The 22,291-nt window shown below is 50.2% G+C and overlaps 1 protein-coding gene across 2 annotated transcripts; it reads right to left on the bottom strand.

Annotated features, from left to right (window-relative positions):
* Positions 1-1,145: 1,145 nt before the first annotated feature.
* On the bottom strand, positions 1,146-7,158 carry LOC140896638 (mast cell protease 3). 2 transcript variants are annotated; one of them, XM_073308562.1, is made up of 5 exons: positions 7,065-7,158; positions 6,227-6,383; positions 5,909-6,044; positions 2,809-3,069; positions 1,146-2,039 (listed from the first exon to the last, which is right to left on the bottom strand). In XM_073308562.1, exons 1-5 carry the CDS (start codon positions 7,120-7,122, stop codon positions 1,890-1,892), a joined length of 762 nt encoding a protein of 253 aa, XP_073164663.1. In that variant the 5' UTR covers positions 7,123-7,158; the 3' UTR covers positions 1,146-1,889. The 2 variants fall into 2 exon arrangements, with proteins under 2 accessions (XP_073164663.1, XP_073164664.1); XM_073308563.1 differs by having other exon boundaries at positions 2,809-2,925.
* Positions 7,159-22,291: the final 15,133 nt, after the last annotated feature.

Raw genomic sequence — 22,291 nt, 5'->3', positions numbered from 1 at the left:
GGGGTTGTCTTTGCCTGGTTTTGGGGGGAGTGGAGACTCACCCCCCTCAATGAGCCGAGCCCATTGTCACAGGCATAAATGTCTTAGTGTACCAGTAGTACATATAAGGCAGTGATACTGTGCTTTGTCGGCAATAAACCTGGCCGAGCACCTTCACCGCTGAACTGTGTCTGTGGTCTTCTTTGACAGTTTGATAGAAGTCTGCTGTACGGGCTACCTGGCCAGAGCCAGTGTAGCACACAGAGAGAACGCACATGCAGCCAACAACTGACAACCCTGGTGACCCCGACCGCTAATCTGGTAAATTGGTGAGCTGCCCTCTGTCGGAGTCATGAACTAACGTGGCAGAAAGCTATGAGCTAGGGAACCCCCTTATCTCCTCCCTGCAAATCCTCACAAAGTTTGATGAGATATGGAGGTGCTGTGATGTCAGTATAGGACATCCATATGAATTTTAGAAAGATAGTGTGAAAGAAACACATAATGGAATCTGTACGGCTAGGACAGCCACTGTAGCCTTGGAAAATAAGAAGAGTAAGTTCTGTCTGGAGGGAGATCTCACGGCAGGCTCGATTGTTTGTTCATTTCTCTGGAACATTAATAGCTTTCTGTCCTCCTTTCCTCTGCAATATCCTTCCATACATCCTTCTTCTATATCCATCTGTCTTCTCATATACTATGTCCATCCATTCATCGTTCACCAGTATCTATTCATGATCATCCATCCTTCTTCAATATCAATCCGTCTATTCTCTTGTAATATACATCCATTCATCTATCCATCTATCCAGCCATCCTTCTGCAATATCCATCCATCCATCCATCCATCCATACTTCTGTATTGCCCATCCATCCATCCTTCTACCTTCTCATCTGCCATGTCCATCCATCCATTGTTTCACAGTATCTATCCATCCTCTGTCTATCCATCCTTCTGCAATATCCATCCATCTGTTGCCTTTTCTTTCATTTAAAGGGAATTTTGTAGTGTGGTATTACACCACCGTAGGTTCGGCTCTAGTGGCTACAGTTTCAAACTCACAGAGTGAAAGTCACCTCTGCTACTTGCTTCAGATTTAGAGTCTCTAGGAACACAAGGACAAAGGGTTGTGACCACACATACATTTCACGCATAAAAGGCCCTGTCTGTTTTACAAGTTTTATTGAAGTTACAGTTAAAGTTATGATTACCCAAACATCTAGAAATTCTATAAAGACCGGTGAACAAGTGACAAATATACTTCTACTCACATCGTTTCATGATATTCTAAAGGTCTGATGGATGCCTGGCCAAATGATCATCTCTAGAGGGGTGGTTCCTGCTGGTGTTTCCAATAGGAAGCTCAATTTTCCTGATCTGGGCATCCTTTTTTTATAATGTGATTTCAACTATGCCTCATTAGCTTTTATGCACATTATGCACCCTACAGTTAGGGCACATGTTAGAAAAATGTCACTGCCGGGGATCTTGTAAGCAAAAAATTACTCTTAGTGTTCATTTTTCGCAGCGCCACATGTGGGTACATCTTTCCCCGTAATCTTGTGGCATAGGGTCATTCTTTGGTCACTTATGTCAACCATTTCTTAATCCTATGGCGTAGGGTGGATAAGCTACTATCTTACAGGCCTCAGCCTGTAGACCTTGTGTTTGAGCCCTCCTTACTGAGACCCCTAATACCTAATTATCCCTTCTAACTACTGATCTATCTTATATTTCTGTAATCCTACAATTTAACTCATAACATGTTGTTGAATCATAACATCAAACAATAAATGATCAATCAACTAAAATCATTGGCTACACATCCATCCATCCATCTGCAATAGCCAGCCATTGCTCTGCAATACCTGTCTAGCTCTCCACTCATACTAGAGATGGATGCTCCCCTCTAAGGCTTCAGCTTGCACAGAGTTTTCTTGATCCACGGGACGTATATGGAGAGCCTGGTAAACACACTGGGAGTTGACCAGTCACCGCTGCCATGGGAGACTATGCCCCGGGCCTTCCCATTACAGACCAGTGGGCCCCCAGAGTCGCCCTGAGAAGTAAATACCAGGCACAGGGTTACCGATGTCCAAGCAAAGAGTGGGCTGCATTCTGTATTCACGGTCCTGAAATCCACCTCTGTAACCCACTTCCTGGGGGTTCACAGTCAAGTCACTCCCAGGACATGCCCAGGGCTTCCACCCCATGACCCAACCAACCCCTGTCGCTGAATTCTAGAACCTGCCCGATTCTGGTGTCTGATTTCTAGCATCCATCCCCGATTTCTTTAAGCTGCTCAATTCCTGTCCCTGATTCCGAATCCTGATTTCCAGCATCTGGCTGACTCCTGCCCTTGATTTCTAGGATCTCCTGCTTGTTTCTCAGATCCACCTTGGGTTCTTGATTCAGCCATTCCCCTTTCTGACTCCTAGGATCAGTCTGATTTCCAAACCTGATTTCTGGAATCTTTCCCTCACGATTAAGATCCATCCCTGATTTCCAGGATGTGGCTGATTCATGTCCCTGATTTCTGGAACCTGTTGAATATCCAGATGATTTCTGTCCCTGATTTCTGTGATCTTGCCAGTTCCTGTCCCAAATTATTAGCATCCATTCCTCATTTGAAAGAACTGCCTGGTTCTTGTCCCTGATTTCTAGCCTCCATTCCTGATTCCTAGGATCTGGGCAATTCTGATTCCTGGTTCCCAGGATCTGCCTGGCTTACCATGGATCCTGACTCTCCCCATTCTGCCCAGCCCTGTCGGTCTCCTGTTCTAGCAGCACCTTGTCCCAGGCACTGTGTGCCCCTGTCCCACACTCACCAGGAATGGCGACTTCCTCTCCTGGGGGTCCCCCACGCACAGCATCCTGGATGGGACATAGTGCAGATAGGGCTGAGACAGACACATTTTCTTGTCCATGACCATCAGTTCCACCTCCTGCAGGGTCGAGGAGGGCTGGGAGTTTGTCTTGCTACTGGTCTGGCCCCAGCCAGCCACGCTGCACACTGCCCCCTTCTTCACCTTCTTCTGGGACAGGGGAATTGTGCCCACAGTCTGGGTCAGCTTGGCCTTGTCCATCAGCTGTGATGCAGGGTGAAGGGCGGGAGAGAGAAGGGAAATCAAACTCCTCTTGGGGGATGCATCCTATCCTGGGGGGATGGTGCTAGATGAGACCAGGTGGGGCATCCCCATGAGAACTGTGCAAATCTGTGATGCCATGTGGCTACAGGGGGCTTGGTGATGGGACAGAGTGATATCTGCAGCAGAGTGAGGTCACTGGTGGAGGGGTGATGTGACTGTGATGCTACATGCTGCAGTGGGGGGGTCAGTGGGGGGGGGGGGATGGAATGAAAGTGGTACCTGCAGTAGTGTGGATTCACTGGGGGTCAGGGTGGCATTACACCCCATTGTGACATTGCACTCCATACGGTTTATGAAAATATGCTTATGAATATGACATAACTGCTGTACGCTAAATGCCCCTTGTAAGGTATCATTAGAAAGCTTATAATCCACTGAGTGTGTTCACCCTATTTGTTTGCATGGATTGTTTCCATGTCTGGCGGTAGGCGAACAAGACATAAACTCGTATTGCTGATGCAAACACCTGAAGTGGAAGCCATTAAAGGTGCTTCAGAAACAATGACCTGTGAATGGCCCTGATTACCTGCAAGCCTCCCTGTGACCTGTGGGCCCACCCAGGAAGAACGGAGGCTGGGGGCCTTACAGTGACATGTGACCCTCTCACCTGATACTGAATTCCATCTGGAATCTGGTACTTTTCCAGAGGGAGTGGGATTTCACATAAAGGTTTCCTGCCTTCGGGAAGTTCTATATAAAGTGAGGGAAGCAAACAACAGCTGTCTTCAGCTGGCTTAAGAGGTGGCCCCCCAACTCCGCAGAGATACCTGCAAGCACCTGGAAACAAAAGGACTGTAACCACAGGGTTGGGTGAGAACAGGCTGGACCCAGGTTAGAAAAGGCAACTGACCTGAGAAGGATTTTACCTGAAGTAACATCTAGGGTGAGAAGTTATCATTTGTGACTGATTTCTTAGTGTATGCAGCTTAGCCTTGCGTGTTTTGTTTTATTTTTCTCTGTGAATACTCTGAAACCTTTGTTCTGTCTGTTATTGCTAAAAACCACTTAAATCCTACTTTTTATACTTAATAAAATCACTTTTGTTTATTAATAAACCCAGTGTAGTAATTTTTACCTGGAGGAGTGGGGGGGGGGGCAGGCGGGCAAACAGTTGTGCAAATCTCTCTTTCAGTGCTTCAGAGGGCGAACATTTAACGAGTTTACCCTGTATAAACTTTATACAGAGTAAAATGGATTTATTTGGGATTTGGATCCCACGGAGAGCTAGGTGTCTGAATGCTGGAGACAGGTGACCTGCTGAGCTGTTTTCAGTTAAGGTCTGCAGCTTTGGGGATGTGGCCCGGATTCTGTGTCTGTGTCTGTGTTGCAGCAGGCTAGCATGTCTGGCTCAACCAGGCAGCGTTCTGGAGGCCTAGGCTGGCAGGAAAAATGGGCTCAGAGGTAATTTCAGCACATCAGGTGACAGGGCCTAGGGGATCTCTGTGACCGAGCCCATCACACCCATCTTCTTCATAGTAATGTTAGGGTATGAGTATGGGACAATTATGATATATTTTGTGCAAAATAAGGCATGTGAGATATCATTGGAAAGGTTATGATTTACTGAACATGACTATCATATTTATATGTATGTATCATTTTTGTATCTGAAGTTAGGAATATCGTCTATGCACCTATTACAAATGTGTTTACACCTGGGGAATATCCACTAGACAGAAAGCAATCAGTCTAGATTGATGTCTGGTAAGGACCATTAGGAAGAATAATAGGTCTTAGAAGATGCTAATCTCTTACTGAGGAGCCTTCCTAGGCAAGCCTTCCTGGGAACACTGCAAACAGCCTTTATGTTATGGCTGCAGGTTCATGTGATGAAGCCACCTGGTACTGGACTTCATGATAATATCAGTATTTTTCCACTGACCAGGGGTGGGAATCACACTGGAAGACAAAAAATTCCCGCCATATGTAAAACCTATTTAAGGCAAGGGAGTGACATAATCATGGCTCGTTCTTCACTGAATCCCCGTCCAGGATGATGGCTGTAAACATCTAAGAAACAAAGACTGAATGAGGGCAGAATGACTGAGCTCAGGCTGGAAGACTGTCTAGCCTGTAAATAAAATATCTGAAGTTTTAAGCTGCAGGCAAATGCAACTGCCCTTCAAGAATCTCTGCAATCTGCTAAAACAACATTTAGGGTGGGAATTTTCTACTTGTAAGCAGTGTAGTATATTAAGCTTAGATTGCATATTTGTCTTATTTCCTAGGTAATCTACTTTGATCTGTTTGCTATCCCTTATAATCACTTAAAATCTATTTTTTTGTAGTTAATAAACTTGTTTTGTTTTGTTTAAAACCCAGTGTGTATATGGAAATTATAACTTGGGGCAGAAAGCTGTGCGTATCCCCCTCCACATTGAGGGAGGGGGTGAATTTCATGACCTTACGCTGTATAGTTCTCTGTGCAGGACAAGACGGTGCAATTTTGGATTTAGTCTCTAGATAGGGGTGTGCACCTGAGTATTGGGCAGTTCCTTAGCCAATCCTTCCCATGCAGTGCTGATCTCAGCATCGTTGTGAAGCTGCAGCTGGATGTGTCCCTACATGTATTTATGCTAGAGGGGATTTGAGAGCCTGTCACACCATTACAGTGTAAAGGGAGCCCAGGCTTTTGGGTCAGGTGGGCTCAGTGGTACCCCAGTGGTACCCAGTTCTAAGCAGCACCCCAAGGGGAATCCGTCACAGTGGAGTGATGAGATGGGGTGATACCTGCAGCAGTGTGAGGTCACTGGGGTGGGGGCTGAGATATGGCCAGTACCTGCAGCAGCATGAGGTCATTTTCAAACGTCTCGTCATTGAATTCTGGGTGGGGGATTCGGCGCCGTACCCAGATTTTCTGCGTCCCCAGTTCATCTATTTCAAAGTTGTGGGCCCCCAGCAGCACGGAGATGTTGCTGTGAAATACAAGGGGATGCAGGTGCTGCAGACAGGCCAATACTCTGGATTCAGGCATGGGCCATTAACCTTGTTAAAGTGGGTGTGTGTAGATCATGCCAGCACTCCAGGGCCTTTCCTTTGACCTGGCCCCATGTTCGGAGAATGGCTGGCTAAGGGGCAGGGATCTTGCATTTCTTACCCAAGGTTGCAGTTACAATGAGCTGCCGTCACCATCACGTCCTCCCGGATCAGGAACCCTCCACACATGTTTCCTCCCTTTCCTTCTCTCTGTATTCTTACAAAGGCCATGTAGGGTCTGGAGTGAGGCTGGGCTTCCTGTCCTCCAATGATCTCCCCTGGCAGACGTGTCAAGAGAAGGATTTAATTCAGGTTCCCGATCCAGCCAGCTGGTGTATCCCTCCGCTAACCAAGATCAAGGCCCCCATTGTCCTAGGCACTGAACAGACCCAGTCCGAGACCAGAGTTTGGTGGAATTGGAAAATGAACCCAGGAGTCCCGGCTCCTAGCCCCTCTTCCCCGGCTCTAACCATACAGACTGCACAGACCTGCATTTCCTGTCTAGGAGTTGGCCGTTCACATCAGCAACGTATTGAATTTCTGTGCGTTGCCTCCCTCTCAGGGGATTTATTATGGTAGCATCAACCCCCTCCTCTCCCCTTGCCCCTTTAGGTCCCTGCACACCTGCCCCCAGACCCCATGCCTCCCCAGATGGGTCCTGGGCATACACTGATGCCCCCAGACCCCAAAGCTCAGGGGCACCTTAGCTTTGTTCTGGGCACACACACACTGATAACTGCCCCCAGGCCCCACGGACCTGAGGCTCCCTAGTTGGGTCCTGGGCAAACACCAATAGCCCCTGGAGCCCCACAGCACTCCAGCTGGATGCTGGGGACACTCCAATGGCCCCAGTGGAAGCATCTGACTCTGGGGAGGAGCCATGGTTTGCAGACAGCTCCAGTAGTGCCAAGCTCTACTACCTCTGAGGCCAAGGGGGGCCTATCCCCTCTTGCACTCACCAGCCTGAGCCCCAGGGGGCAGGAGAAAGACCATGGGAAACAGGAGCAGCAGCAGCATCGTCAGAAGGCGTCTGGGGAAGGAGACAACGTGTCTGTCTCTGGGGTCACTTATAGGACGGGTGACGCTTGGCTCAGGGTAAACCACATCCCCTGGATCCTGCCGGGGAGGAGTTCACACATAGAGTAAGGCAGTCACCAGCCACCCTGCAGAGCTAGCAGAAAGTAAACCTTTGGGGCTGTGCACATGTGGGGCCCTAGAGCCTCTGGGGGTGTGCATATATGGGGAATTGCACCCCCTGGGGCTTTGTACATTTGAAGCCCTGTACTCCTGGAGACTGTGCAGCTCTGGGGCCCTGAATACCCTGGGGACTGAGCAGATATGGGGCCTAGCACCCTTGGGGGCTGAGCACATGTGAGGCCCTGTACCCCATGAGGCTGTGCACATGTGGCTTCCTATACCCCTGGACTGTGCACATCTGGGCCCCCTTAACCGCAGGGCTATTCACATCTGGGGCTCTGCACTCCTGGAGGCTGTGCATTTGTGGGGCCCTGCACCCTCTGAGGTTATGCACTTCTTGGGCCCTGCACCCCTGGGCCTGTGCATATCTGGGGTGCTATAGTCCAGGGGCCATGCATGTTTGGGGCCGTGAACCTCCTGGGGACTGTGCACATCGGGGCCACTATGACCCCCCCAATCACCAGCCTGAGCCCTGGGGAGCAGGAGTACGAGCAACATTGTCAGGGCGCAGCTGGGGAGGGAACATCTGCCTGGGAGATGGGTTAGAGGTCTGGATCAGCACTGGGAATGCAAGGCAGGAAACCTCAGGGCCATGTGCTCCGGGATGTGGGTGAGGGCTCTCCCACCTCAGCTCTTGGACCCCCCCACCACATCAACTTGGGGGTGAGGGTGGAAAAGGGGAGCTGCCATCTGGGACCTCTCAGCCCCTGAGTCCATTCTGGTGGGGCCATGGGCATCGCAGGGCTGCGCTCACGCTGGGCAGTGCCCTGCTGACCTGCTGTGCTGGGGGAGGTGGCTCAGCTGCTAAGAGGAGGGGCCAGTTGAGGCCTGTGCTGTGGTCAACTCGGCCTCATCTCAGCATCTCTCTGCAACAGGAGGGCTCCTGTGTCTGGCTGGGGCATTCACCACTCGCAGGCTCACAGACTCGCTGGCCTGCATCTTGCAAAGCAACGCCACCCCCCTCCCTCCTTGTGCCCCGGTGAAGGAGCTGGAAGAAGGTTCTTCTGTGGCTAGTCGCCTTCCAGAGCCTGGAGCGGTGTGCACATATGGGGCAGAGCTGCCCCCTGATGCAGCTTGCATTGATACCCCCCACCCCCCGGTCTGTGCACATGCCTGTTGGGGCATGTGGCTAGGGCTGAGACATCCGCTGATCCAGCTTTGTTGGCCTCTTCCTCCAGGCACCTGGGCTGGAGCAGAGATGGGGATGGAGGGGGCACCTCAGTGTGATGTTTCTACCTGCCCGGTGGTCCTTGGCCATCTTTGCTCCTGGTCGGGGGGCGGAATATACAGCCCAACTGGGTCACCCCCCTCCACAGCTGAGCCCCTGGAGCCCTGCCCAATGGGGGGCTGCCCGTTCTGGGGCCAGGCACAGCTGGGGACCCACCTAGCTGGGACCCCCTGGTGCTCCTAGCACCTGTGCACGGCTGGGTACCGCGCACATCTAGAGTGAATCTGGGGGAAATGGTTCGGTAGCTAACAACAGAGTCTGAGCTCTCGCCCTGGCTTGGTACTACTGTGGTGGGAGTCATGATTTGACCAACTGTCAGCTCAATCTCTGGTGGGAACCAGCCCTTGATCCTTCTCAAAGCTCCCCCTACCTCGCAGTGTGGGTGTGAGCTGGAGGGAGGGATATGGGTGAGGGAGACTAGATCCCCCCATCTGTGACAGCACCACTTCCCACAGACACCCAGATTGGGGACCAGACCCAAAACAATTACCGGTAATCAGATTCTCAACCCTGCTGAGCCAGCCAGTCTTGTCTGGGAGAGTTGGTGCTCTGAGAGGGAAAAGGCCCCATGTCCCATCCCCATGCTCCTGAGCCAGCCAGTCCCCACCCTGGGGCTTTATTGGAACCGACTGCCCTTAGAAGGGAAAGGCCCCATGTCCATTCCCCACCCTGGGTAGCTGTCCAGGGTGAGGCTGGATTCCATAAGAAGCTGTTCCCATTGAACTGGGTGAGGGGCTGAGTGGACTCCTGTGTGTACCTGCTCCTGGCCATATGTACTAGGGGAACCCACTGCATTTTTGGCGCTTCTGAAAATCTCTCCATTTCCCCTATTAGGAGATGCTGGGCGCTGAGCTTCCATGGGATTGAGCCCCAGCACTTGACGAGATGGACTGGGTATTGTGAAACGGGGTGCCAGGGTGTTAGGGGCCAAACACCCAATGAAAGTCAATGGCATTTGGACACCTCACTCCTGCAGGTGGCTTTGCACATGCCGGCCTGGCTGTCTATGATAGCGGTGGCCAGTTCTAAAGGCCCTGGAAGGAATTATACATTGACAAAGGCTGAATGTCACTAGACTCCATTGATTCTGGCAGACAGAAGACAGAGTGAAATTAACAGGCAAACATGGCAGAGGTGAAGGCATGAACAGACCTGAGTTACTACAGCAATGGGTAACACTGTCAGGGGATGGACGGATGGATGGAGGGGGTGTGTGGAGAGGGAGGGAGGGATGGAGACTTCCATATGTGTAGGGAGAGAGGGAGAGACGGATGGCAGGATGGATTGATAGAAGGGTGTGGATGGGGAGGGAGGGATGGATAGAGTGAAGGGGTGGATGGACATAGAGGATGTTATCAGAAGAGAGATCCTGAGACATGAGGCCTGCTATAAGGATCCTGGTGTTAGACCTAAGGCCTTAATTTAAGTCAGGCCCTGCTGAGTTAAAGTAAAGTTAGCAAGAATCAGGCTATAACCAAAACTCAGGCCCTGTTACTAAGCAGATGCCTGCTTGCAGGTTCACTGTCCAATACATAAACTTGCCAAGACCAGGGCTGCCATGGCAAAAAACCGAGCAATTCTAGGCACTAATCATTCACACAAGCACATTCCCGAAGGATCGTGCCAGAACACTGCAATACAAGGTAAACACCCCCAACACAAGTTAAACACACTCCCTGAAGATGATACAGGGACACACCGACCCCTCCTAAAGATAAGGTCAGGATGACAGGGTGAAGGAGAGAGGTGTTTTGAGAAAACCAACAGGTAAAGTGTGGTAACCAACCACATCAGAGGGGCAATACATAAATTGTTTGTGTCAGTGTATAAAAGGGGGGGTCACAGAGGGTGTGTCTTTGTCTGGCTGAGGGGGGGAGCAGAAAGTCCCGGCCTCACTGAGCCGAGTCCCTTGTCTCGGGCATATATGTGTTGAGTGCACCTGTAGCAGGTATACGGCATTAATAGAATCATAGAATATCAGGGTTGGAAGGGACCCCAGAAGGTCATCTAGTCCAACCCCCTGCTCAAAGCAGGACCAATTCCCAGTTAAATCATCCCAGCCAGGGCTTTGTCAAGCCTGACCTTAAAAACCTCTAAGGAAGGAGATTCTACCACCTCCCTAGGTAACTCATTCCAGTGTTTCACCACCCTCTTAGTGAAAAAGTTTTTCCTAATATCCAATCTAAACCTCCCCCACTGCAACTTGAGACCATTACTCCTCGTTCTGTCATCTGCTACCATTGAGAACAGTCTAGAGCCATCCTCTTTGGAACCCCCTTTCAGGTAGTTGAAAGCAGCTATCAAATCCCCCCTCATTCTTCTCTTCTGCAGGCTAAACAATCCCAGCTCCCTCAGCCTCTCCTCATAACTCATGTGTTCCAGTCCCCTAATCATTTTTGTTGCCCTTCGCTGGACTCTCTCCAATTTATCCACATCCTTCTTGAAGTGTGGGGCCCAAAACTGGACACAGTACTCCAGATGAGGCCTCACCAATGTCGAATAGAGGGGAACGATCACGTCCCTCGATCTGCTCGCTATGCCCCTACTTATACATCCCAAAATGCCATTGGCCTTCTTGGCAACAAGGGCACACTGCTGACTCATATCCAGCTTCTCGTCCACTGTCACCCCTAGGTCCTTTTCCGCAGAACTGCTGCCTAGCCATTCGGTCCCTAGTCTGTAGCTGTGCATTGGGTTCTTCCGTCCTAAGTGCAGGACCCTGCACTTATCCTTATTGAACCTCATCAGATTTCTTTTGGCCCAATCCTCCAATTTGTCTAGGTCCTTCTGTATCCTATCCCTCCCCTCCAGCGTATCTACCACTCCTCCCAGTTTAGTATCACCCGCAAATTTGCTGAGAGTGCAATCCACACCATCCTCCAGATCATTTATGAAGATATTGAACAAAACCGGCCCCAGGACTGACCCTTGGGGCACTCCACTTGATACCGGCTGCCAACTAGACATGGAGCCATTGATCACTACCCGTTGAGCCCAACAATCTAGCCAGCTTTCTATCCACCTTATAGTGCATTCATCCAGCCCATACTTCCTTAACTTGCTGACAAGAATACCGTGCTCTGTTAGTAATAAACCTGGCCAAGCGCCTCTCCCACTGAACCGAGTCTGGGGTTTCGTTGGACAGGTCGATAGAAGTCTGCTGTACGGGCTACCTGGCCAGAGCTGGTGCAGCACACACAGAGAATGGCCAACAACTGACAACACTGGTGACCCCGACTGCTGATTTGGTAAGTAGGTGAGCTGCCCTCTCTAGGAATCGCGATATAACATGGCAGAAAGCTACGAGCTCGGAACCCCCTGTTCCCATCCCTGAAAATCCCCACAGAGTTATATGGACGCAATGGGATGTCAGCACAGGACGTCCATATGAATTTTAAAAAGATAGTGGGGAAGAAACATAGAAAGGAATCTATACGGCTAGGGCAGAGACTGCAGCCTTGGAAAAAAAATAAGAGTAAGTTCTGACTGGAGGGAGATCTCATGGCAGGCTTGACTGGTTGTTGTTCATTTCTCTGGATCACCAGTAGCTCTCTGTCCATCTTTCCTCTGCAATATACATCTGTCTGTCTTCCTATCTGCCACATCCATCCGATCTTCTTCAACATCAATTCATCATCGATCCATCCATTCTTCTGCAATATCCATCTGTTCATCTTCTTGCAATATCCACCCTTCCCTCTACCATCTATCAATCTATCCTTCTGCAATATCCATCCATCCATCCATCCATCCATCCATCCATCCATCCTTCTCCTTCAGGGAGAAGAGCAGAGATGGGTGGGGGACTCGGGGGAAGAGGCAGGGCGGCTGCAGAACCTCGCACTGGAGCACCATTGACTGAGAGGGGATGCAGTGTCGCCCTGGCCGTGGGGCTCTGCAGCTGCCCTGCCTCTTCCCCACAGCGCCCCCACTCCCATCCCCACTCCGTCAATGCCGGCCCCTCTCAGGTCAGAGCAGAGCTCTGTGCCCGGCAGCAGAGGGACAGACATTGGCCTCTCCTGATCCTGTAAATTCTCTGGTTCGCGACCGGTCACGTCCCGAAGGAGCCAGACCAGCAAGGTACAAGGTGTACCTAATTATCACGTCTCACTACTGATCAATCTTATCCTTCTATAATCCTACAATTTAACTCTATTTTGTATACAATGATTACATATGACCTAACATATTAGTTAATCATAACATCACACAATAAATGAACAATCAACTAAAACCATTGGCTACACATCCATCCATCCATCCATCTGCAATACCCAGCCAGCCAGCCAGTCATGCCTCTGCAATACTCAACTGTCTGTCCAATCACGCGAGAAGAGATGAATGCTCCCATCTATGGCATCAGCTTGTGCAGTTTTCTTGATCCACAGGACGTATTTGGAGACCCTGGTGAAAACCTGGGGTGCTGACCCATCAGGTTTGCCCTGGGAGACAATGCCCTGGGCCTTCCCGTCACAGACCAGGGGGCCTCTGGAGATGCTTGAGAAGCAAACACCAGGTATGGGTTTACAGATGTCCAAGCAAAGGGCGGGCTGCATTCTGTATTCATGGTCCTGAAATCCAGCTCTGTACCCCTCTTTCTGGGGTCTCATGGTCAAGTCACTCTGAGGACTTGCATGGAGTTCCCACCCCAAGGTCCAGGGATCCAGCTGGACCATGTCCCTGATTTCTAGAATCTGGCCAGTTCCTGTGTCTGATTTCTAGCATCCATCACAAATTTCTTTAACCTGCTCAATTCCCATCCCTGATTCCAAATCCTGATTTCCAGCATCTGGCTGACTCCTGCCCTTGATTTCTAGGATTTCCTACTGATTTCTCAGATCCACCCTTGGGTTCTCGATTCAGCAATTCCCCTTTTTATTTCCTAGGATCCAGCTGATTCCTAACCCTGATTTCTAGGATCTGTCCCTCACTGTTTAGATCCATCCCTGATTTCCACGATGTGGCTGATTCTTGTCCCTGATTTCTAGAACCTATTGAACATGCAGCTCATTTCCACCCCTGATTTCTATGATCTTGCCAGTTCCTGTCCCAAAATAATTAGGATCCATTCCATATTTAAAAGACCAGCCTAGTTCTTGTCCCTGATTCCTAGCCTCCATCCCTGATTCCTAGGAGCTGGCCAATTTTGGTCCCCGATTTCTGTCCTACAGCCTTTAGTGCTAGGATCTAGTCCAGTTCCAGTTCCTGGTTTCTGACTGGTTCGCCATGGATCCTGGTTCTCCCAATTCTGCCCAGCCCTGCCAGTGTCCAGTTCTAGCAGCCTCTTGTTCCGGGCGCCGCATGTCCGTGTCCCACACTCACCGGGAATGATGCCTTCCTCTTCTGGGGATCCCCCACACACAGCATCCTGGACAGGGCATAGTGCGGATATGGTTGAGGAAGACACATGCCCTTGCCCATGATCTTCAGTTCCACCTCCTGCAGAGTTGGGGAGGGCTAGGCATTTTCCTTGGTAGTAGTCAGGCCCCAGCCCGCCACGCTGCACACCCCCCTTGTAATGGGGTGCATGACCAGCCCCTCTTCCTGGGCCTGCTTGCCCTCCCAAATCAGGCTCGGAGAGACTTGAGGGTTGTGCCACACCCGTGTCTTTATTCACCTAGCCTTGTCCCACCACCAGTGCCAAACGATATAGTCTTTACAGGGTTTCCTCTGTTTACAGGCAGAATCAGTCTTCAGCCAGGAGGCTTCCAGCTCCCTCCCTGACTGACCTCTCCCTTGCTGCCTGCCTCCTTCCCAGCCTTTATAGCCCTTGGCTTGTCAGGCCGGCAGGTGCTGCCAATCCTCAGGCCGGCATCAGGACTTTTCCGTCAGCCCCAAATCTGCTTCCCTTGATTGGAGCTGACCGGGCTAATTAGATGCTCTTGCACCAGCACCCTGCTACACCCCTCCTACACCTGTCACCGGGGCAGGGGGATGGTGCCCACAGTGTGGGTCAGATTGGTCTCGTCCCTCAGCTGTGATGGGAGAGAGAGAGAGAAGGGAAATCAAACTCCTGTTGGAGGATGGGTCCTGTCCTGGGGGCATGGGGCCAGATGGGATCAGGTGGGGCTTCCCCGTGAAACATGTACAACTTTGTGAGTCCATGTGCCCACTGGAATGAGGTGGTGGGACAGCGGTGGTACCTGCAGCAATGTGAAGTCACTGGGGGTGGGGGGGATGGGATGGGGTGGTATCTGAAGCAGTGTGAGGTCACTGGGGGTGCAGTGACAGGATGGGGATGGTACCTGCAGCTATATGAGGTCACTGGGGGTGAGGTGATATGATGGAACCTACATCATTGGGACCAGGGTGATGCAAAGCGGGAAGTACCTGCAGCAGCATGAGGTCCTTTTCATCCGTCTCATCATTGAATTCTGGGTGAAGGATTCGGTGATGTACCCAGACCTCCTGCCTCCCCAGTTCACCTATTTCAACATTGTGGGCCCCCAGCAGCACAGTGATGGTGCTGTGAAATACAAGGAGGATGCAGGTGCTGCAGACCGGCCAATACAATGGATTCAATCATGGATCATTAGAGCCACCCACTTTAATGAGGTTAACCATAGTGTTGCACCCAGGATCAATGTACAGAAGCCATTAAAATTCAAAATGATCTGGCCAAACTGGAGAAATGTAAGTAAGAAAGAAGTAAATAGGATGAAATTCAGTCAGGACAAAGGCAAAGTACTCCATTTAGGAAGGAACAATCAGTTACACACATAGAAAATGGGCAATGACTGCCTAGGAAGGAGTCCTGCGGAAAGGGATCCGGGGGTCATAGTGGACCACAAGCTAAATATGAGTCAACAGTGTAACGCTGTTGCAAAAAAAAGGAAACATTGTTCTGGGCTGTATTAGCAGGAGTGTTGTCAGCAAGACACAAGAAGTAATTCTTCTGCTCTACTCTGCACTGATTAGGCCTCAACTGGATTACTGTGTCCAGTCCTGGGCGCCACATTTCAGGAAGGATGTGGACAAATTGGAGAAAGTCCAGAGAAGAGCAACACAAATGATTAAAAGTCTAGAAAACGTGACTTATGAGGGAAAATTGAAAAAAACTGGGTTTGTTTAGTCTGGAGAAGAGAAGACTGAGAGAGGACATGATAACAGTTTTCAAGTACCTAAAAGGTTGTTATAAGGAGGAGGGAGAAAAAATATTCTCCTTAACCTCTGAGGATAGGACAAGAAGCAATGGGTTTAAACTGCAGCAAGGGAGGTTCAGGTTGGACATTAGGAAAAACTTCCTAACTGTCAGGGTGGTTAAGCACGGGAATAAATTGCCTAGGGAGGTTGTGGAATCTCCATCATTGGGGATTTTTAAGAGCAGGTTGGACAAACACCTGTCAGGGATGGTCTAGATAATACTTAGTCCTGCCATCAGTGTAGGGGACAGGACTAGATGACCTCTCAAGGTCCCTTCCAGTTCTATGATGCTATGATTATAAGCTTGTTTAGGTAATGAGGAAGCTGAATCACTAGAACAGTGGTTCCCAAACTGGGGTTCGTGAAACATTAGAGGGGGGTCTCAGGCAAAAATTCCCTAATGGCGGACAGACCATCCCTAGGGACTCTGGGCAGCATGGGGTCGGTAGCCCGGAGCTCTGGGGACTTCCAAGAGCTATGCAGATCAAAGCAAGCGCATCCATCACACTGAGGAGATTTAAACTTCAAGACTCCTTATAAGAAATGGAAAGAAAGGTGGATATTTTTTGCTGTTTTTAAAATTAAATAGGCTGCTAGTGTTGTTTTTAAAATTATTATGAAGAACAAGTTTAAGCTTTGTTTTAACATGCGTTGTTTGCTTGGACTGCTCACCGCTCGAATACTCGCATAGGAGGAACTCTTTATTTGAGTTGGCTTCTTAAATACCTTCATGCTGTTTCACATCTGATACTCTTTGATGAAACATAGGAGCCTTGTCTTATAACAGGCTTAATCAAAGTGATACAAGCTATGAAACTGAGATCTTGGAAGAGTGTTGCCATTTTCATAATGTAATAAAACTAATACTGTAATGATAAATAATAATTAATAATAAATAGTGTGTCATAAAAAGCCTGTCATAAAAAACAATTTCCAGGATCACTGTTTTTATAATTTATGCTCAGGTAAGGGAGAAAATCCCTGGAAATATTAATTTTTTTGGAGCGGGGTTCGCAAGACTTGACATTTTAGTGAAAGGAGTTCACGGGTTGTTAAAGTTTGGGAACCACTGCACTAGAATCACCACCCATCACACAGGCCTGGCCTACACTTACAACTTAGCTGTGTTGGCTACAGGTGGGAAAACCCCACATCCCTATCCAACGTAGCGGTGCTGACAACCCCCCGGTGTTGAGGTGGCTCTATGGATGGAAGAAGGCCATTGTCGAAATAGCTAACATCGTTTGGGGAGGTGGTGTTCTTACACCAGCAGAAAAACCCTGTTTGTCAGAGTACGCTGCATCTGCTCTAGGACGCTGGGCTGATACAGGCTGTGTCATGTAGGCATAGCCACAGGCACATCAGAGGAGTAGAAGCTGAGCTGTTTCACCCAAGGGGTTTCCCCAGGGACCAATTTAGCAAACACAGGGGCTGGGGCACTGACTGATGGATCTGTGTGTGTCTGAGGTAAGCAGCAGGAAGAGCAGAGAAGCAGCCAGAGAAGGCACCAGCCACAGCCAAAGAAGCATGGGTAGTGTGACCCTGTGCTTAGCCGGGGGAGAGAGCTTTTGGACTGAGTGCTGGCTGAAGGAGGCTTGGGACTGTGAGTAAGTGAGTCACTTGTTGCGTAACTCTGACTGTGTTCAGAAAAACAGGACTTTGGACATTCTTTGTAAAAATAAGGATTTCATGGAAGAGTAGATCTAATGCCACCAGCAATTTCTCCTCCTAATGGAAACATCCTGTAAGACCCCACTGACTGCTTAGGCCAAGGGGGGTAACAATACCGTTCCTGGAGCAGCAGATCAGGGTCTCTATTGATGACACCTTCCGTACCCAGCACAACAGTGCCTGAAGCCATTCGTGGCCCAAAAGGACAAGAGGCCAGCCCCAGGACAGGGACTGGCTGGTTCGGGGACGGCAGATGGTGCATTTCTTACCCCAGTTTGCAGTTACAAGGAGCCGCTGTCACCACCACGTCCTCCCACATGAGGAACCCTCTGCAGCCTCCTTTTCTATCTCCTCCTGTCTCTATCTTGACGAAGGCCATGTGGGGTCTGGAGTGACACCCAGCTTCCCATCCCCCGATGATTTTGCCTGGCAGAGAGATGGGAATGGGTAAAACTCATCTTTGAGACACCATAAGGCTGGAGAGTTTGATCAAGGACCCTGTCCCATCGCTCCCCTCAACTCAACTCAGCCCTCTGCTGCTCCGATTGGCCCTTCAACCCAGCCAGCCCAGGTTCCCTGCCCCCTCCTCTTTGACCCAGCTAAGGAGGAGATCACTGACAATCCCCTCCCACCCCACTGAGTTCACTGGAGCATCCCATCGAGGTCGGTGGCTGTGGAGCTCTGTTGAAACCCTGCCCCGAGGGCGACCAGAAAGCAAGTGTAAAAAACCGGGATGGGGATGGGGGGTAATAGATGCCTATATAAGAAAAAGCCCCCAAAATCGGGACTGTCCCAATAAAATAGGGACATCTGGTCACCCTACCTGCCCCACATGTCCCAGGTCAGATCTGCCCCTGTGGCCATGGGGGTTTTTATCTTTCCAGACTCACCCTTCCCTTGCAACACCCGCCCCGTTAATCAAGCGCAATCCCTCCGGCAGAGCCTCCCCAGCAGCCTAGAACTAGCCAGGGTGGGGGACGGGGGATGGGACAGGACAGGTCTGTGCCAAGCCCTGGAGGTGCCTGTCTCTGCCCAGGTAATAGAACAGCCCCGAAGTTGCGGGGCCCTGCACAGGCGGCCGGAGGCGCCAGCTGTGTTCACAGCTCTCCTGGGCTAGCTAGTGCTGCAGGAAGAGTTGGGAATCTGGGCGGACTCACAAGGGTGCTGCTGCAATCGCCTCCCGGCTCTGTGGTTGACCCCAGCCCTGGGGCACAGTCCTTGAGCTAAAGGGGCGAGGCTGTTAGCTGGCAGCCGTAGGAGGTTGTTACCCTGCATGTGGCTTCCAGGGGATGTCACACGCCCACGATGGGTGGGTGATATTCCTGGGTAGGAAGCTTCCCTAACACAGACAGGATCCCCACGGATCTATGAAAACAGCTGCCCCTGCTCTGCTTCCCACTCCACCGGGCCGGTGGGGTCTGGCAAGACGGTGAGGAGAAGCTGCCTCCTTTCACGGCCCCCCACCCCAGGATTGCTGTATTGGGGAAGCAGCCCCAGGCCCTTCCACTGAGCCCTGTGCAAAGCTCTGCTCCCTATGCCCCATCCCCCCCATCCCCACCAGCCTGAACCCTGCGGGGAAGAGAACAGCCACGTTGAGCAGGGTTAGCAGCAGCACCCTCTGCACCAGATCAGGGAAGAAAGTGCTTCTCACACAGCTGGGAGACACGGCTGGGTGGGAGAACAGAAAACCTCAGTGTCAAACTCTCTGCCACGTGGCTCTCTGGAGACCGCCCTGCATGGACTGGGGGAGGGTCAGGCCCAGCTGAGTCTGCACAGCTGGACATCACCTGGGGATGCTCAACACCTGGCAATGTGTGACTCACGCTGGGCCGGAATATTTCTCCAACAGCTCTGCTCTACTTCGAGCCGGAATTAACTCACGGATGTCGCAGGGCTGGGACTACACAGGGGTTAAAAGGGTCGAGCACTGTGGCCCCTTCTGGGCTTGGAATGGACAAATATGTACAAGAAACATGGCTCTCTTATTGCAGCGGGTCAGGGTGGAGGGACCGAGGGCATCTGAGGGCAGCTCTGGGAATCTCTCTCGTGCCTCTGACTCAGACAAATCTGGCCTTTAGCCAGACAGGGATCAGCAACATGGCATCTCCCGGTCCTGGGGAGCGCTGGCCAGCACTGCCCCTGTTACCAGACAGAGAGAGCCAAACGGAGGGGAGTGTGATCACACACAGATCAATTCTGTCTGTATCTGCTTCAGAGCCACTGGATTTGAGGGTGGACGTAATTCCAGCCCTGCAGATGTTATATCCCCACACCCTGTAACCAGAAACCTGTCCTGTCCTGGAGGACCCAGCACCTGCCCCAGATGACACGGGTCAGGACGGAATTCAGTGCTGGAGACGTTTGTATCAGGTCTGTACTGATTCCAGAGGACACAAGATGGGAGTTGAAATTAACAAGCCGTGTGATGCAGGGGTTGAGGGGCCGGTGGTGCCTGGGACTGCCCAACTGAGCTGCTGTGAGTTGTGAGGAAGCAGTGTGGTCTAGTAGCCCGAGCAAAGGCCTGCACCTCAGGACGCCAGGGTTCTGTTCCCAGCTCTGCTGCTGGGTGACCTTCGGCATGTCCTGGCCCCCCTCTGTGCTTCAGTTTACCCTGCTCCTCCCCCTGCCTCCAGGAGTATCCTGAACAGGTGTTTTGTTGGGGGTGAGAGGCACTGGGAGGGAGAGGGAGTGTCATAAATATAAAGGGAAGGGTAAACCCCATTAAAAAACCTCCTGGCCAGAGGAAAAATCCTCTCACCTGTAAAGGGTTAAGAAGCTAAAGGTAACCTCGCTGGCACCTGACCAAAATGACCAATGAGGAGACAAGGTACTTTCAAAAGCTGGGAGGAGGGAGAGAAACAAAGGGTCTGTGTCTGTCTGTATGCTACTTTTGCCGGGGATAGAACAGGAATGGAGTCTTAGAACTTTTAGTAAGTAATCTAGCCAGGTATGTGTTAGATTATGATTTCTTGAAATGGCTGAGAAAAGAACTGTGCTGAATAGAATGACTATTCCTGTCTGTGTGTCTTTTTTTGTAACTTAAAGTTTTGCCTAGAAGGATTCTCTATGTTTTGAATCTAATTACCCTGTAACGTATCTACCATCCTGATTTTACAGAGCTGATTCCTTTACTTCTATTAGAAGTGTTCTTGTAAGAAAACTGAATGTTTTTTCATTGTTCTAATATCCAAGGGTTTGGGTCTGTGGTCACCCATACAAATTGGTGAGGATTTTTACTAAACCTTCCCCAGGAAGTGGGGTGCAAGGGTTGGGAGGATTTTGGGGGGAAAGACGTGTCCAAACTACGTTTCCTGGTAAACCCAGTTAAAGTTTGGTGGTGGCAGTGGATCCGGGACAAAGGATAAAATTAATTTGTACCTTAGGGAAGTTTTAACCTAAGGTGGTGAAAGTAAGCTTAGGAGGTTTTCATGCAGGTCCCCACATCTGTACCCTAGAGTTCAGAGTGGGCGAGAGATGCTGGGGAGAGGGGAAGAGGAGGAGGTGGGCTGCTGTAGGGTGCTGAGCACCCACTAATTTTGCCCCATGGGTACTCCAGCCCTGGAGCTCCCATGGAGTCAATGCCTATGAGCCGATGCACAGATAGTTCAACAAAATGTTAAACTGCTTTTTCCTGGTTCCTAACTACGAAATATTCGGATTTGCATGGAACTGCCATGGAATGAAATATTTCATTTCAATTTTCCACATGCAAAAATAGAAAATTGTCTGTAAAATCAAAATTTTCTGTGAAAAAATTCAGTTTTGTATAAACTGCCTTTTCCACCGGTATATCATTCTGCCCATCTCTAGATTTCACTCTCTGCCCACCCATTTCCAGGCCGGTTCTGCACGGTGGAAAGGGCTTGGCCTTCAGAGACAGAAAGCAACTGTCACACAGTCTGAGAACTCTCTTAGACAGGCTGGGCTGGGAAATGCCAGTCACTGATGTTCTTCTCCTTCCGCGAATCAGGCGGACCCCTGGTGTGTGACGGGGTGGTCCAGGGCATTGTCTCCAATGGATATCTGGACATGCGCCACCCCAGCATATACACGAGAATCACCAAATGTATCCTCTGGATCAACGAAACTCTGCAGAATCCGAGTTAAAGGAGATGCTCCCCTTTAAAAGGCCAATTTGGCCATAGTGGGCTCTGTGCCTGTGTGGATCTCCTGAGATGGTTTCCATTAGAATACTTTTTCTACTGTTAGAGAAATCCTTTTGTGGCTAGAAATGCCCCTTTTATGTTTGAAATGTTGTACTATTTTATTGTCACCCCAAGCCGCTAGTCAGCATTTGGTTGGGAGGAGAAATTGACTTTAGAGTCTGGTATTTACTTTGATGCGATCTGGCTTATTTACAAGGAGTATCCAAAGTCCTGTTTCCCTGAAGACAGTCGGAATCAAACAGCTGCAGACAGCTCCTCTGTTCACCGTCCCAAGCCTGCCTCTAGTACCAAGACTCTGTGCCCCCAAATTCCCCTCTCTTAGCTGTCTCTCAGGGCCACATTCCTGTACTTACAGGTTGTTTCCTCCTGGCTTTTTACTCTGCATCTGCCTTGCTTCTGTCCCCGGTCTCTCTGTTTGTGTTAAGTATCAGAGGGGTAGCCGTGTTAGTCTGGATCTGTAAAAGCGACTATACGTCTGTTAGTCTATAAGGTGCCACGGGACTCTTTGCCGCTTGTTTGTGTTGTGACTTTTCTGATCCAAATGCCCCATTACCCCAGAACAATATGCGGTGACCACCTTTTCTCCTGACTCATTCGAATTCCCCCCTGTGTACATCAGCCTAGGGGATTCTTCAGCAAGGGTTGAATTTTCTCTGTTGAATTCTACAGGCCCCCTACAAATGCTGATCATTTTTATACCTAGTCCATTCTTCAAGGGTTTCCACCATCCAAATTCTGAGCTGCAGTGTGCCCTTAGCTGGCTTAAATCTTTCTTTCACCC

Source organism: Lepidochelys kempii, chromosome 13 (genome assembly GCF_965140285.1).
Source record: "Lepidochelys kempii isolate rLepKem1 chromosome 13, rLepKem1.hap1, whole genome shotgun sequence".
Classification (NCBI taxonomy): domain Eukaryota; kingdom Metazoa; phylum Chordata; order Testudines; family Cheloniidae; genus Lepidochelys; species Lepidochelys kempii.
The sequence above is the reverse complement of the archived record's forward strand: the minus strand, read 5'-3'. Positions and strand labels throughout refer to the sequence as shown.